Source organism: Limanda limanda, chromosome 10 (assembly GCF_963576545.1).
Source record: "Limanda limanda chromosome 10, fLimLim1.1, whole genome shotgun sequence".
NCBI lineage: Eukaryota > Metazoa > Chordata > Actinopteri > Pleuronectiformes > Pleuronectidae > Limanda > Limanda limanda.
Window position 1 is genome coordinate 18553303 of NC_083645.1, and position 24451 is coordinate 18577753.

Genomic DNA, 24451 nt, shown 5'->3' on the forward strand with positions numbered 1-24451 from the left:
TGTGTATACAAGGTTGCCCTTTAAACCAATTCAACAAGTGAACATTGTCTGGACCATTTTTGTTCACTGTTTTACATCACATGGCTTCTCAAGGTTTTATCTGCACCGTATTGTGCATTTCAACAATAGATCAAAGGACATCATCACCAGACATGAACCTCATTCAGCCCTTTGAAGTCCTCTCAGCGCTGCACATGAAGAGAGACGCGTAAATTAATAAAGAAAAAAAGAATGGCTGTTATGGATGACTCCCAGTCTGTTAGTGGCATGTTGTTTGTTATGCGCTCACAGGTAGTGTTTGGCCCGTGGACACATCATCACTCACCATTGACACCCAGCGAAGTGATGTGTTATTTTTGCTGTGGTAGGACTGATCCTGGATAGATGTTCAATCTGAAAGAGACATTCATCCGTCTTGTCAGAAAGCTCACTTTGTAATCGTTATGATACTGTGTTTTCTTTATGCAGTCACAGTGTCTTTAGAAGAAAGTTATGGCAAAAAAACAACTTAGCGCCCCCCAACCTCACCTGTTTCTAGCTGCTTCTCCCTTATACACTGTCCCTCGGGCTCTGTCTCTCTCCAGGGGAATTGTAATCTTACGGATTAGACTGTTATGTAGACTCGCTGCCCAAGCAGCTCTGCAAATTGGACAAACACTCACACACACTTGCACACGCAAGGACGTACACAACTACACTTGGGGCTGTGGACGCACACACACAAAACCAATACCTCAAGGGTAATAAACCCCAGCCACACTATTGTAGAATTAATAGCAAAAATCCTATATGGGATTCTAAACCAGAGAGAAGCATTGAACTCTTGCACAGCACAGAGTCTGGAAATTAAACAGCAAAGTCAAGTCTCTAAAAAGTTTTTTATGAATAAAAAAGAATAGCAATTATCCTAATAACAACCAAACACAGGTGGAGAAACTTCTGTCCACTACCAGGGTGCACACAGATCATATATATAAAACTATTAAAAGCCACTTAGTGACAGCATTTCGATAATGTGGTTTAAAAGGTCAGTACTATACAGGTAGTGCGTGTTACAGTCAGTAAAATGCCCACAATAAATGATCACGTCCAACATATTCATAAATACTGTGGATAACACTCTGAAAGATGATGAACTGCGAATGCATAATTAACAGCTAGGAACTAAATGAGAATGTACTCTTCATCTGGCCTGCATGTTTTATTAATGGCCCTCTGTATCTGTCATATTGCTGTTATCTATGCTATAATGTGCTGCATTATTCACCATGGTAAATGGAATGAATAGATTTGGAAAATTCTCAAGGGACTAAACTCTTATAGCAGGTATTGCAGCGTGAGACGGCCCCTTTGCCCTTTATGTGCGCGAGCGTGCGCTGGACGTGCAGAGCAATGTACCGTTAATAAGTTGCCCTCTCAAGTAATGAAATGCTGTTTCTCTTCATAACAGGATGTCAGAGACCTGTGATATCTCGTGAATTGCTGTTCAACAACTGCTATACACTGGATCTGCTTCTCCCTTTTCCCCCAGGAACACTTTACGCCAGAGTGCAAATTCAAGGAGTCGGTGTTCGAGAACTATTATGTGACATACTCCTCCATGATATACCGGCAGCAGCAGTCGGGCAGGGGCTGGTACCTCGGTCTGAACAAGGAGGGAGAAATCATGAAGGGGAACCATGTCAAGAAAAACAAGCCAGCAGCTCACTTCCTTCCCAAACCTCTAAAGGGTAAGCCTGTCCAGATCCTGGTTCACACTTTAAAGTTCAACATCATGGGTCAGTAGATGTAGAATGTGTTGTCCATCCACGTGGGAAATGAAACGCGTACTTGTTTTAAACTGCTTGAAGAACATCTACGAGTATGGAACCTCTCAATCATCCTGAGATATGTGTATTGTTTTTTCTTGACTGTGGTGCATGAAGAAACAAATAGCTAGAGAGAGAAGTTCACATTCTGGCTCATGTTTCAGCTTTGCACAGCTGACCGATCAAAGTGTTAAGTGGGTGTGACTTGTCGTTTTATGGAAAAATTGTAGCGGGATTGTGTTTCTGAAGCTATCCGACCATCCAGAAAGCAGATATGCAGGAATGCTGGCAACTTGAGAAGAGTGATATCCAAGGCCTCGGGGATAAAGTTTCTGCAGCTACATTATCTATTGGGAATGTTTTTTTGGGTTAATCAGCAATGTCACTTGTCTTTCTGGCTAAAGGGTATTTTTCCCCAATAAGAGCCAGTTTCTGAGGACCAGCTTTTATATGCTTAAAAGTCCTGATTTTCATTGTGGACATTCTTAAAGTAAAAGCTAAATGAGCTGTTTTCTAGATGACTCTCATTACAGATCCTGGCGTATATGTAACTAGTGACTTCCTCTAGCTGGGCACACTCCACTGCAGATGTAGAGCAGAATCAGGACGGGTCATGATGTGTGACCAGAAGCAGCCAGAACAATATTTAAATGCTGTGAATAGTAGCAGGATTTATTTTCTAATCAGTGAAGCCAAAGAGAACCGTTTCCACCTAAACCCTTTGTGTGGTAGTACCGCTGGAAAGAAAACAAGGTGGAAAGATGAAGAAATGCTTCTTAAGACGACTTTCATCCTCAAAAAGAAACAGATTTACCGTTTTCACTTCCGTGGGATAATATAAGAGATTTTTTTCCTTCTGTCTCCAAGTAAGACATGAAAGGCTTGAAGTGCAAAATACTCCATGACAAAAATAGGGCATTTCTTTAGATAGCTGATTGTTCAATGCAGTTTGGATCTGTGACATGAGGCTCTTTTTAAAGCGTCTCCGTGTTCTTTTGTGTGCATACAGTTACATGCCTACTAGAAATCCTGGTTGCATACTTAAACCTACTAGTTTTATGAAAAATCTGATACTGAATATACTCAATTTGGTCTAATGGTCAAAGTTGAAATCATTTGGTGTTTTAAAGGTATTCTTACCACAATTTAATATGTTTAATATGTTGATTTTTCTTTTTCATGTCTTATGAATTTTGACTTGAATTAACACAGAAATGCATCTGGATATTCTTATGACTTACAAAACAGTACAGTATAATATAACTTTGTGGTAAGGTTGAATTTTGGCAAACATGCTCCTCTGTAAAGATTTTATTTTATACATGGATAACATTCCACAAAACATCTATTTAAAGACTTGCCAGATACATCTTCACAGCAAAGACAGTAGAGGTTGTAGATATAATACATCTATAACCATCTGAGCGGCTTCGCTTGTATATTATCAAAGCATCGATTTCACTAGTGAATTTAATTCTCATTTTCTTCTATTTGTCAACGTAACGCTGCCCCTTCTTGCATCTTCGGTGGAGCCCCTCCAGCCAGCATCTTATTATGAATCCATCTGCCCTGTGAGAACACTATAATAGCTTTTCACGTTCATTTAACAGACAGTCCAGGGGTTCTCAAATACACTTAGGAGCAACAGCTAAAGAGTAATTGCCTCACTTTATGCTGAGAGCAAACTGAGAAAGACAATAACAAGGAAAGATGTAGGCTTGATGACACGTTCATTCAAACAGACAGCGAAAAACCTTGCCCTCAGCTTTCTTGTATGCATTTTTATCCAAAGGCAGAAATATAGTATTTGAGGTCCAACTGCAAAAGAGAACATTTTATGCTGTAACACTCCTCCATGAGTCAAGTTGTTTGTAATTCACTTTGTTAGGCAAAGAGAGAGAGGATGAGAAATAAAGGAGAATTTGTTCCAGCAGCTCATAAAGATTCAGAGGCACTGGTGCTACAGGGCACCAATTAAGAAGCTGTCTCTGCATTGGCAGTGGCATTGCTTGCAGCCATTACTCCCTGCTCCTCTGGTTCCAGTCTGTGAGTCTGAGCCCAGAGCGTCTCGTTCTGTCTTCCTCTGGACGGAGCAAGTTCAGCTCACGTCAGTCAAACAGAAACATGAAAATCCTCTTACCATTCTTCCAGAAAGTCTTGATGCAAGACACAAAGAGCTCAGGAAAGTATGTATCCTGTTAAGTGGTGTCTTTCTCAGACAGCACAAAGCGACCAGTTTGGAGGAATGTGGAAAAAAAGACTAAATGGGTTGTTGTTTGGGATTGGGGAGGTGATACCTTGACCTTGGAATCAGTCCCCAACCATCGCAACTTTGCAATACTCTTACTAACAAGACTGTTACCAATCACTAGCAGTCGCCCTGCCATTGATTGATGTGTAAACACGAGGACGGTCTCTGGGTTGCAGCTCAGGAGAAAATGCTGGGCTAAGTGAAGTGTCTAAAAGATTCTCTTTGCTGTTTCAGCCACATATTCCCTGAGGAAGGAACATCAAATAGCATTCTAGGCAGACGGATGTTGACAACATCCTGAAACCAAAGACTCTGAACCTCAGATTACTGATATTTCTTATGAAAAGCAACTGCTGAGATGCAGATTGGACCAGTGCTGCATACACAGCAAAGCACTAGCAACTCCTGAATTTATAATGCCGTGCTGTAAAATGTAGGATTTTTTTTTTTTACTTCAGCACCGAGTAGATCTGCTGGCATCTCTTGATTCAGCAGATTAAAGGGAACTAAAGGTAAAACTCAATTATAAATATGGCAGGAGCTTCTCTAATAACCAAAGTAGACGACCACTTCATTACCACAGTTCTTGTTTTTATTATGGTTTGCCTGTCTGTCTGATTCACACTTCTCTGTTTCCACAGTGGCAATGTACAGAGAACCATCCCTCCATGACTTGACAGAGTTCTCCCGCTCTGGCAGTGGCACGCCCACTAAGAGTCGGAGCGCCTCGGCCGTACTCAACGGGGGCAAAGCCGTGAGCCAGCACGAGTCCACGTAGCCCGGTCGCCGAATCCAGGCCTGTGGCCGAACCATGAAACCTTACCTCCAGCAGAGCGTGACTCCAAGCAGACTTCTCTCACCGATCAGCTGTTCAGGACTAGCTACTACAAACCACACAAAAGGACCCACACACCATCTATATATTTAAAAAAAACATGTCAACCATTGTTTCTGTCTCAAAAATACTATCAATATTTATGAAACGTAAAGGCACATAAACCATTCTGGACTTTGAAAACTATAGTAAGCTTTTTTTTTGGGCCTTGAGATCATTTATTATCTTGATCACTCTTTTGGTGATGATTGCATACCAGTTAGCTCATGTTTATCTCACGATGTTTTATCTTAATTTCTCACGTGGACAATAACCTATCTTTGGTCATTTAGACACCAAGCACTCGTGCATCTGTCAGACAGGGACAGGAAGTTAGACGTGTAGGCATTCAGGGCAACCAGTAATGGTGCTGGTGTACAAAGGCTGCAGTGGTACAGTACAAGCCCTGATCTCTGTCTCTTCCCTGCTTCTGTGAATACAAAGCCTATAAACTCCCCGGCGTGGCACAGCCTGGAGTTGCTGGGACTGTGGCCAGCCAGACCGTAGCTCTCCTGCATCCTCGTGCACACGCTCCGAGACTGAGCTCTCTAGCATGGGAAAACGAAGCCTATGTCCAGCTGACCTGAAATATAAAAAGGGGCAGTGTGGCTCTCTTGCAGTTTTTTTTTTCCAGAGACACCACAGCTGCACCTTTTTTTTTGGCTAATTTTCTGAATTAGCCGAGAGCTTTTTATTTGATAACTGGTTTTTGTTTTTGTCCCCTGTTGTTCTCTCCCCTTACCATTGTTCAGTATTTGTATTTTTTGTCACCGTTGGATCATTGAAAGAAATTCCAGCAAACCAAAGACAGAACATAAGAGTGTCCCTTTAAGCCACTGAAAACGGAGTCAGGATAAAGGCAAAGCTGGAATTTTATTTTCACTGTACATTTTTAACGAAAGAAAGCAACGATTTTGTGGGGCAAAAAAGGAACAATGGTAAAAAAAAAGAAAAGGAAGTGATTTTTAACACTTAAAAGTTGGCAGCGTGCTTGATGTCGTGCTTTTTGCTGATGTGCTCAATGGCCGCGGTCTGAAACAATTAATATGTGTCCCCATTCCCTCTGTTAGCTCTGTGTTCACAATGTCTCCGTCTTTTGTCCTCGTGATCTGTTTTCCCCCCCTTCTGTGCTTGTGTCATGCTTCAACCCGCCCCGCCATCCTTTTTTGTCGACTTCTCTTGACTGATACAGTTCACCATAGGAATATGGTGCAACAAGCCCCTTCCCAGGATGCTTGTTATGTGTTTGAGTATCTTATTGTGGTGACAATATTTTCTATATTAAAAAAAATGAATACTGTGGACTTTTAGGTGGCTTAACATTTTATAGGACACGTCATATTTGTAAAAGTGAAAAAATTAAGATAAAAAACTAAAAACAAAAATGAACATCTTCCCTTTCTTGCACAGGGCATGTACAAACACAATTATGTACAAAAAGGACCCTTTTTATGGGCTATGTACTCTTCCCCTCAGCTACATAACTTCTTTCTGGTACATGCTTCTGGGAGGTTTTCTTTTCTTGGTTCCTCCGGAGGTGGTTTGTATTAGGTAAACCTATCTGTTGCATGGGAGAAGGCAGGGAAATTCTGGTCTAGAGCTGCATGATATAGGCTATGTGTATTAACCCATGTTGGATCATGTGTTCCAAGCTACCAGGCTAAATCTGATGAAACAACATATACAGACGGGCATTGTGGCTGTCTGATAACTTCCAGTTGTTTATTATTTGTTGTATACACAAAAATGCACTGAATAAAATGTTTATATTAAGATATACTTTTAAAATGTGTCAGAGTGTCTTCTTTGGCCTTTTCAGATGCACCACAGACGTCACAATTATATTGGAGACTGGGTTTTGGGAAGTAGATCTGCAATAATTGGTTGTGCAGAGCGGTGAATCATCTACACTGCATTCTAGTTTCTCTCTAGAGGAAACTCCTGAACATCAACTCATACCCGGCATCTTTTTCGATCTGTGGATGCCAACATACCGAGGTGGGATATAACCTTAATTGCCTTAGAGTTGAGGCTGATGTACAGGCTTACAGGGCTCATTCTATCTAATAAATCAATCTCTTCTGGATTTGAAAAGCCAAAGGGTAGAATGCCTGGATATTGCATCAGCTGCTGTGGTTCTTCCCTGCATCTACATGATGGTTGCCTTGGCTCAGTGACATATCAAAGTGATGAAGATCAATTTGACTCTTTTTCCGAGAGGTTGACCTTGAGACTGGTTTTAGTCAAGATATTTTAAATATTCTCTTCCCATAGATAGACATTGTGAACTAACACAGAACCTAAAAATGTCGGATTCCTTCCCAGTGAGGAGAACTGCAGGCTGTAGGCTACAACATCAAACATGTCTTTACCTAATTAGCAAACTACAAAAAAAACAACACTCCTATTTGATGGGTTCAATTGGAACCGTTCTGCGCTATAGGGTCTTCGTGCGAGCGGGAAGAACATGGCAGGAGGCGGTAATTACCAGGCCAGTCTGTCACAACTAAAAGAAGCTGGGAGAAAGAGATCTGAATGATGGCATGACATTGTGTTAACCTATCAGGCTTTGTTAATAAGGTCAGCCCTCTTCCTCACCTTCTCCGTCATCTTTAATGAGGGACTTTGCTGATGATCACTTTGCCCTGATTGTAAAGTGCCCACAGTGCACGTCAGAAAAGATGCTGCTGCATGGTGTCCAAATGTGATGCAGAGAAAAATGTACAAATATACATAAATATATTCATTAGGATAATAACAAGATACCTTCACTTTTATCGTCATAAAATTGGTTAAAGTAGAAGGTAATTTCAATGGAAACACTAATGTATCTTTCGTCTTTTACAAACAAATGAATCAGATGACAACAGTTTTTTAGCTTTACATTAATTGCCAGCCTATAGTCCTTAAGCCAGACTGGCACATTCTAATTAATGAAGCACTGGATAGTGCCGCATATTTTTTCTATAAAATTAACAGAAATGATGAAAAAAGCCGCAAGTCTATATGCATTTCCTTATCTGTGTAAATGAGCCAACAAGTCTGTGAGCCGCATTCAGCTCAGACTGACTTGTCTTCTCTCATCAGCAGCAAAACACTGTTACTGCACATTCTCACGTTGCACGTTCTTTAGAGAACTGGAATGTTTTTGTTCAGAGTGCTGCCAATGTAGAGTGGTTACCATCTGCTGCTTGAAGCACCAGTAAGGACCATTAAAAGAGAAAAATAGACAGTTGTTCTGAATGTTATGTGACAAACTCAAATGTGGAATGAATTCATTTTTGTAATCTTACACTGGTCTTAAGATATGAGTTATTCCATTATACTATTGTGTATGAGCACAAGAGATGTTAGCTGGACACTGCAGAACGTTCTACAACTCTCCAATAAACTTGCTTCCAATCCGTGGAGCGTGAGATAGAGAAGGCTTCCATTTGGTCTTTCGGAGACTGCCTCATTACGCCTATTGCCAGCAGAGACAGGAGAAATAATAGGCCTCTGTAATATAGGCTACTTCATCGTTCATGTAGTTTGACATCCCCCTGCTCCCTTCATTTCCTCTTGCTCGTCTCTGGACTCCATTCATTAGCATGGAACAGTCCAATTTATTAGCTGAGGCTGCCTGGTGATGGTGATGCGAGGAGCAGCTTCACTCCCTCGGTAGGGTCTCTTTCTGTCCTTCTCTCTTTCGCTCTCTTTCCCTCTCACTTTCCTTCACTCACTGACCAATCAGGTATTCTGCCCCTCGCCTGGACAGACTAATGAGTTTTTTCGGGGCCCCTTAAAAGAGCAGAGGCAAAACCCGAGGATGGGGTGTCTCACACACACACACATCAAGTAAGGCTATAGCGATTTTGAGATTTGAGAGTGAGAGCATTGTGGTATAATCTGTCACGAATCATACAGAGCGGCTGGAGCTGTGATATATGTGAGCGCTGTGTACCTGTGAATCCTATAACTCATTCCCCTTCATCACCCTGACTAGCTTCAGTTCTTTCTCCCACCCGGTCTGCCTTCCTGTCACTCCATCTCCTTTACAAAATCAATTTACAGCACCACATTTTTTTCATGCACAGAAATGGCATCAATCAACAGCTTCACATCGCAAACTGAATATCAAGGCTCCCAGAATAATCTTTTCACTTTTGACACAAATTCACAATTTGTATTATTCATCTATAATCCTATTAACATAATTTATTCATTAACACTCAAAATATCAGGAATTAAATAATACATGACCATAAAATAACCATAAATAAATTATGGACATTGAGAAAGTAAAAAATAACAATTTACAACCCCTGCATCGTTATAAATATTAGACTCATGTACACAATTGTAGAGCTGAAAACTAGACTAAATACTAACTAAATACTCTTTCCAGGTATTGTACTCATTTAAATACACATGTTACAAATGTGTCTTGTTACCTTTCATGATTATTCGCTTTGTGTTGTCACAAGCATTGTGTTGTTCAGAAAACAATTTTCCTCCTGCCAGTCAAGAAGTCATTGCATGAAATTATGCTAATTCCGAAACAAGCTGGAATGATTTGCTCCATTTTGCATTTATTGTACAGCAAGTTAAGTGCAGCTTCCAAGAAGTATTGATGCTTTTATAACCTCACGGGGAAGACAAAGACAACTGAATTTAATTGAATGGCTGATGCAGAACCCTCCCACGAGGAGCAGCTGCAGCTCTCATTTACTCCTCTCGTGTCCGTTTGTTGTACACAATTAAGCAATCTTTTACTCTGTCATCAGGTGACTGCAGTCAAAGACAGAAGCTGACAGTTTTCATGTCTTCGGCTCATGTAGAAGAAGAAAAATGATGGGGACGAAAAACTGATGAAATTGAATGAAATGCACCGCTGCTAACCCCGCTGCACCCTGTTGTACGTCCAAGTGCTCCCTGCAAGCCCAGAATCCAGATAGAGTTAACTGCCATTTGTCCGTGTTACAACCTCCATTCCCTCATCCTCCCCCCGTGGCCCCGGTTGGCACAGAAGAGGCGATGGCTTCATTCTCGACAGATTACCCTGAGCAGAGAGTGTCTCGCACCTCTGCTTATCATCGCTAGCAGCACGTCACAGCACCAGGGACAGGCAGAAAAGATGGGAAAGACGCACAGCCAGAGAATGCACATTGATAACATCCACCACAAATAGCATCAGATGTTGCTGCGTCTCCCATTAGAGGTGCAGTACAGCTGGGGGGCCACCTCCTGCTTATTGTTCAGGCTAAAGTTGGATTGCATGTGTATTGTTTATCAGAGGAGGGAGCTTGACCTACTTGTGATTACAGGACATAAACTAAAAAGGTAACAATTCAGAACAAGGAATTTGTTTGTTCTGTTTGCTGGCTCAGGACAGCAGAACATCACACTGAATTTGAAATTTACACAGTTACAGAACTGACTCTAAGCCTTGATTTGAGCGTATTTACATTCACATCACATAAACTGAAAAGAGAGTGTTGCCCTTTCCCCTGCATAATAATGACCATTGATTTATTGAGGTCTGTAACCTATAAGCAATTAAAATTGGTCTCAGGTGATCTGATCACAAGAAGACAGGAAGCATTTCAGATCAGATCAATCAGACCACAATCTGTGGCTGGACCCTGTGGTCTGAGCACTTTGTGTAATAAGGCATTTATTAATAGGACAGAGTTTCAGTATGAAAGGTGGGAAAGAGTGCAGGGATGAGATGAAACAAAACTCAAGTCTCCGTACATGTGACACCCGATTAACCAGGTGATCAGGCAACTCAGTCTAATTCTTCTAGCAGTGTTTATGTAAGTGCGCCCTGGACCAACCGAAAATTAACCAAAATTATTATGTAATCACATTGTTTATTTGTTTATTATACCATGTTTTTTTTTAGTTTTGGTTTCCAATTAACTCCATCCATTATCTATATGCTGCTTGTCCTTTGAGGTTTACACCCTGGACAGGTCGGCAGCTTAACTGGGAAACTGTCAATGTCAGTGTCGTTATTGTGGTGATGGCAGGGATCCTTGTTGCTGTGAGGTATTAGCGCTAATCACCACCACCCCGTGCTGTCTGAGTTTGTACAGCGCAGTTTACTGACTCTCTCTCTGTTACTCACTCACACACATCAACGCTAGGGCTGTCTGTCAGACTGGCTAAGAACAACAGGGCGTTCGCTCAAAAACAAATGACGTATGTGTTTGTTTGCGAGTCGAACATGGAAGTGAGATCAGATCACAAGTGGTCACTCGTGACGTATTTGGAGACACATTCTGACAGGTGTGAAATTACGCACTTGGCACTGGACACTTATGGTCAGATAATTATTATGTACTGTATCTTAGGCATCTTATCACAGTGGATACATCACCTACAATGCATGTTAATGTCAAGTATGAACAGGACCTGAGACATCATTGGACGCCTGTGGAGTAGTCTCCATTTTCACTTCTTGTTTGTTTCTTGGACTTCTTGACCCCAGTCTGGTCTTCAGCCAAGTAAAGTCATGATTAAGTGGATTGAGGTAAGATGATGCACTTGCTCAGTCAAAACATTCCACAGTTTGGCAGTAATTAACTCTTTAGATGCCTTGTTAGAAAATTGAAGAAAATTGGCATGCTACATAGGTTCACCTGTCCAATTTAGCCTTTGTTTAAAATGTCCCAAATCTAGTTCACCATGACAAGAGCCTACAGCCTTTCAAGCAGCTCTGTCAGGCTGTACATAAGCTGTATACTTACATGCTGATGTATAACAGGTGTAATTTATACCACTGTTACATTCTGAAAATAGCTTGTTAACACGCTAACACTAATTCCTTGGGGAATCCTGAGAAAATGCCAGTCCATGCTGAGATATGGAATTCATCCTCTGGGGACCATGACTGCATGGACAGAATTTTACAGTCAAAAAATCCAGTTGCCCTTGACTCATCTTACTGTGCCACGTTCAGTCAGGTATCATCGATCATAGATGCTGCTTTTTTTTTTTTTTTTGAAACATCCACAGACCTGTGGCTAGACAGGGGAATTGCAGCTTGTGGAAACTTTTATTTACACTATCACACTGCTTTATTCCAATAGATTTAGACCATATTTTTAAACCAATTACAGAAAAACTGCAATTTTAATTCTCACACATGTCATGTCAGATTGTGTACACCTACATCTTCTGGATGTTTTAAGTGGGACCAGTAATTGTCAAATATTTTATAAACAAGGGGAAAGTAATCAGAGTGAAGGAGAACAATAATTAGTTCCTTCAGCACCACAATAACAATACCAACCAATGATTGAGCACATATCCCTATCTCAGCCAGGAAGGTCAGATTAACATTTTTATAATCCAGCAACCCATTACTTTAATGAATAATTCCCAGTTAATAACATATAAGAGCAGCTTTAAATGTGAATTATGGATAATGTAAGGAGGAAAGGGTGAATGTTTTCTCTGTTGTGTATGGCAGCAGCTTTCACAATTTTTTTTGTATTATTCCCTCCTAACCTCCTTGTGGCCTAGGGGTAAAAAAAAAGGACACCAGCTGCAATCATATTTTCATGTAAGCCCTGGGCAAGCTCAGGAGTTTTCCATGTGGTATGTTACAGTAACTTAAGTATCTAACCTTACATGTTTTATCCAGCTATTGTGATCTTGAAGTAGTCGGCTCAGGGTGCAGTGAAGTTCACAATCCAATTCACTTCAATATGATTATAAAAAGAGATGTTCCAATACCATCAGAGAGTTTAAAACAATGAACTCAACAAGTGTGTCCGTGTTATCTCTCTTGCTTTGGGACTCATTGTAATTATCCGGTCGTTCTCATGCGGTTTTCAAATTGTGCTGCTGTTCTTCTTTTCAAAAGTGAAGTTGTTGTCACTTTACAAGACTTTCCAACGCAAAATATTGTCCCGATTGGGTACATTTTAGCTAAATTGCAGTTTTTTCTCAGTAAAACAAATACACATTAAAGACGTGGTTTTGGATCAGTACATTGATTTATGAGATGTGAAACTTCATATTGGCTATAAGAACACACAACACGAAGCGTGTAGTGATATAATACAGAATATATGATATAAGAGAAGGAAATGGTTTTGTGGGTAATCAGTAAAAGGTACATGTTGCCTTGCACAATAAATTACAGTATTACCAAGTGGCTGTATGGTATTCTGGTCGATTGACATTTATATCTGGAGAGAGAAGCATCTCTGATTCATTAATGATGCAGTTCTTCCTGGAGGATTATTAAATGTCAGTGAAAGATTTTTATCCGGCAAGATCCTCTTCCACTTTGAATCTGAGGCACTGACACCAAAGCCTGATGTTTACTGCAGAGACGTTAGATAACTGTTTTTCTTTTGTGCCAAATAATTTGTATTGTTAATCTTTTTGTTATTCTTAGTATTTTAAAGTGGTAAAATGATATGTGATGGGAATGTGAAATATGCTGCAATGACACAGAACTATAATGTGTGGGAGCCGATTATTTGGCTGTAAAAAAACAACAACCTGTTAATTGGTAGAGAAAGATAAATCTAAGCTATGTTTTCCATTCGCTTTGCTTATTGTGAGTAATATATGATAAAACAGCAATAAGATCAGCTTTGTTTTATTCCTTTCATGCACTTTAATTGTCTCGTTTTCGTGATTTAACCATTTCATTTGTCACCGCACCGTTTGATTCATTACTTTTCAGACGCTTGTGCCCTTTTTTTTTCACGTTAGATACTATTGACTTGTCTCGTGTCAGACCCACCAACCAGATTTCTATATTCTCAGTTAATCATTGTGTGTTTTCTCTACAGTATAGTACCAAATGTAAATGTTATTAAAATAATCTTACAGACAGGGACATTAACAATTTATTTTGCTATCTATTTGAAATTAGATTCATTTAAGAGATGCCCAAACCACCAGCATGGAGTGTTATGCAACTGCAGAGCATTTCACAAAACGCCTCAATTTTTTGCTTTTCCTACCTCTTTACCCGTTCCAACTGGATTTGCTTCAGTACTTTAAACCTCAACATATTCAAATCTGAGCCCTGCAAAGCAAAGTCATTCCCTCAGGACAAGAGACAACACTCGGTGTACTACTTGTTTTGCCCGTGCCTGACAAATATACACACTAGCTCCGGCATTATGAATCACCCATTCCCATTTCCCATCATCAGCCACTCAGCCACTTTTTACCATCATCTTTGTCATTTGCAGCCGAAATGCATTATTTCCCTTCCATCCTGCCCGTCTACAATCTCATTGTCATCAACCACCCATTTATTCTCTTGTTGTTCTCCCTCCATCCCTCCCTCCCTTCCTCCCATTCGTCTCACTCCTCGCTTCCATGTGCAGGAGGGAATCCCAACTCTTTCCTCACTGCAGTGGATGAAGTCAGGCATTACGTAACAGGGAGCGGACGAGCCAGACAACCAGCACTCACCTCTGTTAGCATGCAGTCAGGCAATCAGGCAGGCAGGGAGAGGCCGGCAGGGGCCACATCCAATATTCATGAAGCCTCTGCAGCATAAATGCATTCTTGCCCTGTCCTGCTACAGTACAGCAGACAACACTTGGTAAACAGCTGGGTGGGGAAAAACCTTTTTGCCTCCAGTCCACCATCCTGCATCATCCTCTCCTGCACCAACCCCCCACCCCAACCAAAATAGGAGCTGGAACATACAGTACACCAGACTTATAGGGATACAATAAACAGAGCGAGCCAGAGGGAACATGAATGAGAACTCATATCACTGCCTGTCGAAAGAAGAAAATGTGTTTATCATAGATATCTATGGAATATCTGATTAAAAATCCATGACTGGTGTGTGTCGTAATGTTTTGATATTACGTTGAAATATATATCAGTGGAAAACAGCGAGATGAAAAAAGAATATGGGAAAGATGCAGTCTACGATGTCTGTTCTTGTCAAAAGAAGAGCAGGCTTTAATATCCTGCTGGATTGACTGCCATAAACCCAGGTCCAGGAACGAATCAATATCACTGCCCTGATCATATTGGTCGGATGGCGTGATTTACTGGTCTGATATTTGAGGAAAGCAATTTGCTCTGCTGAGAAAACATGACGGTTTGTGAGAGCGGTTTCTCCTCGACATATGCATACGAGTAACACCCCCACACAAAGAAATGGCCTTGACATTGGGCATGTGATTGTGAGTGTACAGAAGATGAAGAAAGGGCTTTAAGACTTGTGTGAGCGAGAGTAAATAGGCGAAGGGAGAAGGGAGAAGACAGATTATAAAATGAACACAGTAAAAAAAAAAAGGGGCAAAACATCAAGCTCCCTGCAGGGAAGCCCTCAGAGGTTTGCTGCCTGCAATAATTGACCGTTTTGTGAAGGGAGCATGGATGCAGCAGGCTTCTGTGTAGTCGGCTGAAGCTGAAAACTGCAGAATTACTGTATCTGGGCCATCCTATGTTCTGTACTCAGAATCCCCTTTATATCTATATACAGTCAGCTAGAAGCTACCTCAAACTCCAGTCAACAAGACATCTTGAAGAAGAAGAAGAAGAAGAAGAAGAAAAAGAAAAAGAAGAAGAAGAAGAAGAAGAAGAAGAAGAAGAAGAAGAAGAAGAAGAAGAAGAAGAAGAAGAAGAAGAAGACAACAAACTCAATGAAACACTTGGCGATGCACAGGTGAATAAATGATGAGTTCGGAGCTGGAGTCTTTGGCTGAATGAAACACTGAAACTGTTGTTTATTGTTAGACTATGGAAGTCTGCACCGGTGACAAGCCTAATTTTAGTTGTACAAATCAAGAATGAGATTATAATCTCAGCCAAAGAGGTTGTTTTCAGTCATCTGCTAATTTGTTGGTTGGTTTGTCTGTTAACAAGATTAAAATTAAAATCTACTGGACGGATTACAACAAAACTGATGGAACCATGTGGTCTGGGCCAGGGAAGAAACCAAAACATTTTAATGCAGATCTGGATAAGGGGATAGATGAAAGGGTTTTTTAAACAATTTCCGAGGGAATAATTCATGGATCCTGAAAAAAAAGCTGGGGAACTGACACATATAAGAATGCAGAACTTGGTACAGCTTCATTAAATCTAAATGGACTGTTGGGCGTTGGTGGAGGTCTGTGCTCTAAGTGCTATTCTAGTTTTTATTGTAATAATGGGAATTGACTGGAGCAGGAAGCTGCTTCACTTTAACAAAACATAACATGGTGCAAAACATCATCTCGTAAATGTCAGCAGTAAGTAGCCTGGGCTTAATCACACTCAACTTGGTCCGATCAGCGGATGGATAATGGTAAAAGGTAAGTAGTTTGAATTTACATCGAGCTTTTCAAGTCTTGATGACCACTCAGAACGCTTGAAAGTACAGTTTTTCAACCATTCACACATAATCATACAGAGCATCTATGGGCAGCACTAGCATTAATAATTACAATTGGTCCAACATTCTTTGTGTGCGTCTGTTTTTACACACACCAATTTTCCTTTCTGATCTCGCTCCTTCTCTCTCATCTTTATTTCTCTCTCTCCCACATCACACTGTCTCCCCTCCTCTTCCACACGTTATACTCCAATCCTCAGTTTATCTCCTGGTTCTCTCTGTGCTGCTATCTCCTGGTCTCATCTCCTGTGCGACATCACTTTCTCTCTCCCTCCGGCTGAAGCTTTCTTGTGCTTTGTACTTGCGCATCACATCTTTAAGTTCTATCTCTGGGTGATGCGCTTCACACCACTGTTGTGGAAATTGCTTTTTATCCAGTACATCCACCTCTCCCTCTCTGCCTCTCTGCCTCTCTGCCTCTCTGCCTCTCTGCCTCTCTGCCTCTTTGCCTCTCTCCCTCTCTCCGATGATTTGGTGTTCATTCCACTTGTCAATAGAAGGACTTGTGGTGAGGACGAATAATGCACATGCTTGGATATCTGTGGCTTAGATCCCCATTAACAGCTCAGTCTCTGAGCTCAAATGAACCAGGATGTCGATATCATGACTAACTGTCTATCAGCTTTTCAATTCAAGCACTAGCCAGCAGCTTTGGGAGACATATCAACCTGCCGGGCTTAAGGTGTCAGTATTTAATTAAACTCAGAATCTCTACACTCTGTCGCCAGTAAGTAGGAAGTTTAAAAATCATATTTCACAAAAAAGGACGTGTCAAAAGATTTATATGTAAAAGTTATATATATGCAAATTATATAGACAGAGAAGATGTAATCATCTAATGCCAAGTGTTTACATTGAGAAGCTGAGGGCTGAGCCTGTTTCACCAAAGAGGCAGTAAAGTCTGCCAGTCTTGCTGTGTGAGCTGGCAAGAAGACGGCATCTCCGCCGCCCACCATCAATCAGCAACACATATGTACTTTTGTGCAAAAAGATTTGCAAATACTGGCCCCCAACGAGTAACAGTAAGACCACAGGAATACACCACACGGTATCTGCAGGTTTCAACAAGTACAATTTAAGACTTTTTAGGACCTTTTAAGACCATAATGAATGTAACTCAAGTTGTATGCTAGTTAAATTTGAATTTCATTTTGAAGATCCAGCAGAAACCCTGCTTTCAGCACACATACTGTATATATTCAATTAAAGTTGAACCAAGACATGTCCTTGTAGCGAAGCAGATCCCACTTGAGTGATGACATGACACTCCTCTCTGGACAGGTCTGCTTCAGTTGACCTGTTTGGTCCCGTTAATAACTTCTGTTTTGTTCTCTTCAACTGATTAAGAGAGTCATTCAACATTGAGTCACATTGGACAGACAAACCATGCTGCAGTGTGTGCTGAGGGTTTTACATTTTAAGCATATTGGAATTCTGGCTCAACCCCAGTTAGTGGAGTAACAGCAGATGTTTTGCCTCTGGTGGCTGGTGGAGAAAACAACTGATCACTGAGTAAATTGTGGCCAAATATTTCTGCCCTGGATGAATGGTAGCTAGGGTTTGTCCATGGGCCCATGACGGTTCACTTTAGATGAGCCATGCCAAGCCATGCTGGGATTCCACTGGGCAGCAGAGGATAGGCAGATGTTCCTGCTTAGTACAGGCTCAGCCTTAACCAACATGGTGGACACTAAATTACAGCAATTGTTTATCACACACTGACACTACATACAACTGCAGAGGAAAATAAAGGGAAAGTCGGACATAGCCACATCTCATACTCACACCCTCAGATGTTGCACCTTCATATGAATGAATGATTGAAGCAAACATAAGAACAATTCCATATATAGAAATATGTACATATATATGTATATAATAACAATTAAGGCTTATATTTATATAGCGCCTTTCACAAGACCAAAGGTTGGACAAAACAGTAGAGAAAAGAATAATTCTAATACAAAAGTTATAATACATCAGTCATAATAAAGTACAGAGTAGGATAGAATTTAGAATCTGGGTGGATAATTAACAGAAGCCAAAGGGATTAGTGAAGAGGTGGTGCTTGAGCAGTTTTTTCAAAATGTCGAGAGATTCAGCGTTGCGTAGTTCACCTGGTGGAGAGTTCCAGAGGGTGGGGGCTGCAACACTGTCTCAAAAAGTTTGAAATGCGCAAAAAAAAAAATATATATATATATGCATGCATCATCAAATATACACATGTAAAATCAATAATTGAACTGCTTAACAATAACCATAACACACAGCTATGTCGAAACCCCTAGTCACATAAATAGAATCTAGATGACTCTAGCTATGATTTGCCTCTGATTTGACTAGAATATGACTTAAGCAACTACGCTCAGCATTTTCTACAGTTTTTAATTAGGTTAGGGTTGTGTTAGGGTTAGGGTCGTGTATGCCCACAAAATGCAAGAGAAGTGAGAGTGAAATATCTGTTGGTGATGAGGATTAAGGAGTGGAGGGGGATGGGGGTCCCTGAAGCTCTGAGTGCTAATAATCAATCTCTCAACAGGAGATGGGGTTTAAAGAGAGGCCATCGCTGAATGGAAGAGTCCTCCCTAGTTCTGTTTACTTCAGGCTGAAGTGTTAACGTTATCAAGCGTGTGTGCGAGGCTGCAACGTCTGAGTCTGCAAATGACTGAGCCTATGAGCAAGAGGGAGACTGTGATATTGGTGTGTAATGCAGGTGCACTTGGTTAGAGCATACTTATTCCCAGTGCCACCCTGTATTGACAAAACGCTTCTTGTGAGTTCAATTCAATGCATAACACAGTTCAGGATTACATCTGTATTTTCTAAATATTAAATGCAGATTTTGAAGCAAAGGAACGATGAAGAGTTCAATTTCAAATTCAGAGTTCATTTAAAAAGAATCCTCAACAACACTATTATACAAAGAGCAAGAGAGAAAGGAAAGATGAATAAGGATAGGGGGAGGGTCATGCATCCTGGGCAGCCCACAGAGGGGAGCCGGTTTCCATGGTTTCTGAGTAGTTGGGGCTAGTGTTGCTGGGCCGATGGGAGACAGGCAGCTGGTTGCCGAACAGCAGCAGATGGAGCAACGCAGGTTTCCAAGAACAGACCGACACTGTCCCTCTCCTGTATGTGTCAGATCATTATCCCACCACGGTGTGACAGTCCCAGCGTTTCACTGGCATTTGTGACTCATATGCGCAAACAGGTTTTTAAAAAAAGGTTACAAATTTTGGCCTAAGTAGCCTTCACCTTTATTTCCAACAAGAAGTCAAATAACACAACAACAATGATGACGTACCAAAGTAAAAGCCAGAGACTATTGCTGTGAGCTTTAAATTCTCCCACTCTAAGTGAAGGGGAGATTATTAGGTTTCTGTGGCGCCTGACTGGGCAGCTGCCTCCGTCACACTCAGACTGATCCTGCGTCCGGCTCCCCCGCTCCTCGGCTACCTGTACTCGTCACAGACATCTGTACCAAGTGGACAAGATGACTTTCTCTGTGTTGAGTAGCGACTGGACTTCAGCTTTTTATGTGGCAGCATCTTGAGGAACTACAGTGTTAAATCTTATGCAAGCGTAACTGAATAAATGGCACAAAACAATACAGACTCTTACATGGATAGAATAAAAAAACGTGTTTGCTCTTGTCATTAAAGGTAATTTTGAAACCCATTAGTGAGGAGTTACAAAAGATCTGCTCTATTAATATTGTTTAAACGGGGCTGAGGAATGGCAGTATCTAATGATCTACAAGCTCATTAATCAGCAACATGAACTTCGGAACCGACTATATTTAACCAAGTTGCTTTTTTCGTCAAACACAAACGCACAAGAATGTGCACACCCACACACGCACAGAACCAAGATATTCTTCTGCTGTGCTTTAAGGTTGGCTCACAGTAGTTTCCCTGAAATATTGTTTATGTGCAAGCGACATGCATGAATAATTCTGGGAAATGTATTAGTTTGTGCATATTTGTGTGTGTGTGTGTGTGTGAGTGTGTGTGTGTGTGTGTGTGTGTCTCTGTGCACGGTGTTACTTTAAAGTTGCGATAGAGATGTGTGCAGAGGAGGGAGCTGAAAACAATAACCAGGGGATTACCGAATCCACAACTCTGAACTTCAATAACTTCACAGACCTGAGCTCTCACCGCTGGTAAGATATGCAGCTACACTGCAGAGGAAAAATACAAAGAGGAAGTTCTACCATCCTCTGTCTACAGTGATTGGCAGGATGACATCAAATCATTAGTACAAATTGAATTTTACCTCACCAGGTGTTACAGGTAAACACTACAAGCCGGAACAGAACAGATGAAAGGAGACTATCCTCTGCTCTTGATGTATTCGTTTCTCGAAGCTATCACGACTCTACTGTGGGAGCCTTCTTTTGGTGCGGTTGCTACGGAAACCATAATTAGAGTCCAGCATGATCACACTGTTTCCAATTAGAGTATGGCTCTGGACCAACTCGAGCAAAGCCAAGTGGTTGCTGTTTTTTTTTTATTACATATCACAGCACATTTGTCAAAGTTGGGTGTAGAAGGGCTGAGTTATCGTGAACCAAAACACTGGCTGATGGAGAGAGAGAGAGAGAGAGAGAGAGAGAGAGAGAGAGAGAGAGAGAGAGAGAGAGAGAGAGAGAGACTGCGATTGAGGAAATAAGAGCAGTCACTGTGATAAACAACAGCTTTCTTCGTTTGGACAGCACTGGCCTGGCTGACCTCCCACAGATGAGTCCTCGTTCATATAAGCTAATTAATATTCATCACATTACGACTTGATTGCTCATTGAAGTGCTCCCTGCCCCCAACACAGTCTCTCGCTTTTGCTTGTTCAAGTAAACGTTTGATGAAAATGATGCGATTTTTTTCCCCTTTCTGTATCTCAGCTTATGAGATTTAATCGCTGCGTCCATGTCACTGTTCCACTCAATCACACATCTCATCCATCTTGCCCCACGCGCTAAGCAGGGGGAATTGGAGCGACAGTGGAATTAAGCCCATTAGAATAATTCATTTCCCCTGGCAGGCCAAATGAGAATGTATCAACGTTATTAATAATGTGTTCGCCAGGTCCAGAAACAGCCCACCGCTGACAGAGACGGAGGAGGCCGGTCAAATTAAGTTGAGAAACTCACCATGGCTGCTGCTGAACTGCACTTCACCAACGAGCAAGAACAGAGTCTCAAAGACGCTCTACGTAGACAGAGCGTCCCATACAAGAAGTAACGGTACATTCAAAACTTATTGACTTGTACTGAATACGTGTAGTTCACTATGATACCGATGTATGAACTCAATCCCAAGTGTGTAAATGCACTCCCAAGAACACCGCACGTAATTCATCATTTCTGTAGAGTGCAATGAATTTCCCACACAGCTATAAATCATGTTCTGTAAATGCCCACAGCAAGAATCTTCACGCAGAATACAAGCTGACAGGATACGTTGAGTATTGATTCATACTCGTGTTTCTCTGTTACAGAGAAGAAATTCCCCTGATTTCTTACTACAGGTGGGCAATTACAACTCAGTGTTGGAGCAGCCCTGTAGTTGTCAGGGTTTTTCCTGCATGGAGAATTGCAAGGTGGCCGCCTACGTCAAACTTTGTTCCGCTTTCCCACAAAGTTCTTGTGCAGTGGAAACTGCTTTTAGTGATCACGTTTGTCTTGGGCCAAATTCATCACTATTAGCGGTTGATTACATTAAATGATTTGCATAGCTTCTGTATAGTCTGATAGTCTCAGAACTAAGAGGAAAGGTGATGCCATTACACACACACACACACACACAGACCCGGGTGCTCACTTCTCTCTCTCTCGCTAACACGCACACAGCTAGACACACGCACACACACAAACAAAGTTTCATGTTATGTTTTGATGCTTTTATTTGGATTTAATTTACAGTCTTCCTGTTGAATTCTAGTGATCTAAGATGAATTTTTTTTCAGTATAAAACCAGGCAAATTAAAAAAAAGAAAATACAATCAAGCATTTAACTGAGCAAAGGTAAAATAAGTCATATGTCCCACTTACCCCAAAAAATTTGAGAATAATATGACTTATAATAATGAGGCAATGACCTATATAGGCAGTTGAAATCCACCTGATGTTGTGATTATGAACCACAATGTGACTGAACCCATCCATCCCATATTTGAACACACACACACACACACACACACACATTCATGCACGCAGATGCTTACTGGCCAACAGATGTTCCTGCCTGCAGTAAATACACTACAAAACAGGACTGGCCAACATGCAAAAATATGTTACATAAGAAAAAAGAAGACAAAAGCACTGAGCATACCGTTTTTTTTAAGTAGCACAAATTATGTTTTAGTTGAGTAACGTCTGTCCATATTCTCTCACATTTCCTGATCCTTTCAAACACAACTAAGCTACATAGTCTTTGTGATAAGATGAATGCAGTGCCTATTTGTCACCATCGCCACTAAATGTAATCCTGTAAACTAACAGGTAACACATTCGTATTCTCAGTAATCTGGTTAATGTGACAACACCAAAACACTCCCTAAAGGTTATTCTTGAAATTGAATTAGCAATGTGATCTTGGTGAAACCTTGTGGGCAACTTAGCACATGAGGTCACACAGATGAATCTTATTGACAGACAGTCTTGAAACTTATAGCCATATATGTTTTATTACAGACACAGGCTCCCACATTTCATACCTCTGTTTTTGTGTTCTTTTTTATTTTTCACAGAATTTATAAACATAACTGAAGGGAATGGATTATTGTAGTGTGGAATATTTACCACTCGTATATCTTGAAAAATCATGTTATGCCGAGATCTGTGACTAGCAAGCACATGGTAGAGGCAAAAGTGGAATTGTGTCCATTATAGTATTATGTATAGTAGCGGTATTTATGATAGGAGGAGTCATATTATTAGAAGAAAATAACCATAATTTGCACTAAAGGGCTGTCATATTTGTCGATATCAATAATAATCATGACAAATGTTGTTTGATTATTAATCCAGAGTGATGTCTGGGGTCCTAAACTTGGCAATTAACATTTTACAAAACTAGGGTAGATGAGACGCATAGAAATACAGTTACTATATAGTGAACGTTTGCTATATTTCTAATGATAAAAATGATTTTGTTTTTGGTTGTAAGTTTGTGTCTTTTATTGCCCAGCATCAGTTTGTGGTCATATTCTTCTTCTATGTAAAAAATAATATCTCAAATACTGAAGTAGGGATAAGCTACTGTCCTTGGAAGTGAAAGGTGTAATTTAACCACAAATACAAATAATAATCAGGCCACATTTAGGCTACGTATATTCCTTTCCTCTCTGATATACCAGACTTTAACATTTAGTGGCACTGCAGAGTCACAGGTGAATCGTATGATGGGATGGCTGCAAAAATAACAAGGCTTTAAACCGTAAAATCACTTAAAAAGAGTCAGCTGATGATGAGGAGTGAGCACAACAGGATGGATATTAATCAGAGGCAGCCACAACAACAACAACAACAACCTGCACTAGAGCCAGTTCCAGTCAAGAGGTCTGACAGCAGTTAGCTCAAGTGACACAAACAACACAAACAACAGCAGAAAGTGATAAATGACTCATGCACTTACTGCTTGATGAAGTCGCCTGTGTTGACCTGTAGGCTGAGCTAACAGTGTGTCCATCTTGGTGTTTGTTAAATCCTCTCTGATGAAGCCTTTCCTTAGCAGCTACTAGCTTCCAACTCCACCAGCGTGGTAGCTGAGACACACAACCAGTCCTCTCTCTGGAATCTGTCAAACATGTCTCCTGAAGTTTGTCTCCATCTTAAAACATGTTTGTTTGACATGTACAAGCCGCTCAGCCTGTTAGCTACAACTCTTCATCTAGAAGTTCTAGAAGTTTCTAGAACTTTCCACTCTATTCTGTTTCACTGGCAGAATTTCCGGTTTTCTGAGCAGCTGCTTAGACACAGGGCTGGTTTTATAGAAGTGTTCTCTGATTAAATATGATCTTTATTTGAATGATTCGACATTGACCCCTAAAAGGACGGATCGATCACACTCTGGTCCCAGGGGGGGGGGATAAGTTTCGTTTTTGGTGCTGCCTTCAGGTGCTGTCAAAAAAACTAAACACTACACAGAGGACAACCAAGACATAGT

At 40.9% G+C, this 24451-nt stretch overlaps 1 protein-coding gene across 3 annotated transcripts in view; it reads left to right on the plus strand.

Annotated features, from left to right (window-relative positions):
* fgf13a (fibroblast growth factor 13a) overlaps nt 1-4837 on the plus strand; it is an 86194-nt gene extending 81357 nt beyond the window's left edge. For all 3 annotated transcript variants that reach the window (XM_061079804.1, XM_061079807.1, XM_061079806.1), the window contains 2 exons: nt 1532-1730; nt 4701-4837. In XM_061079804.1, coding sequence (XP_060935787.1) covers nt 1532-1730; nt 4701-4837 — 336 coding nt within the window. The remainder of the gene's footprint in view (nt 1-1531; nt 1731-4700) is intronic.
* The last annotated feature ends 19614 nt before the right edge of the window (nt 4838-24451 follow it).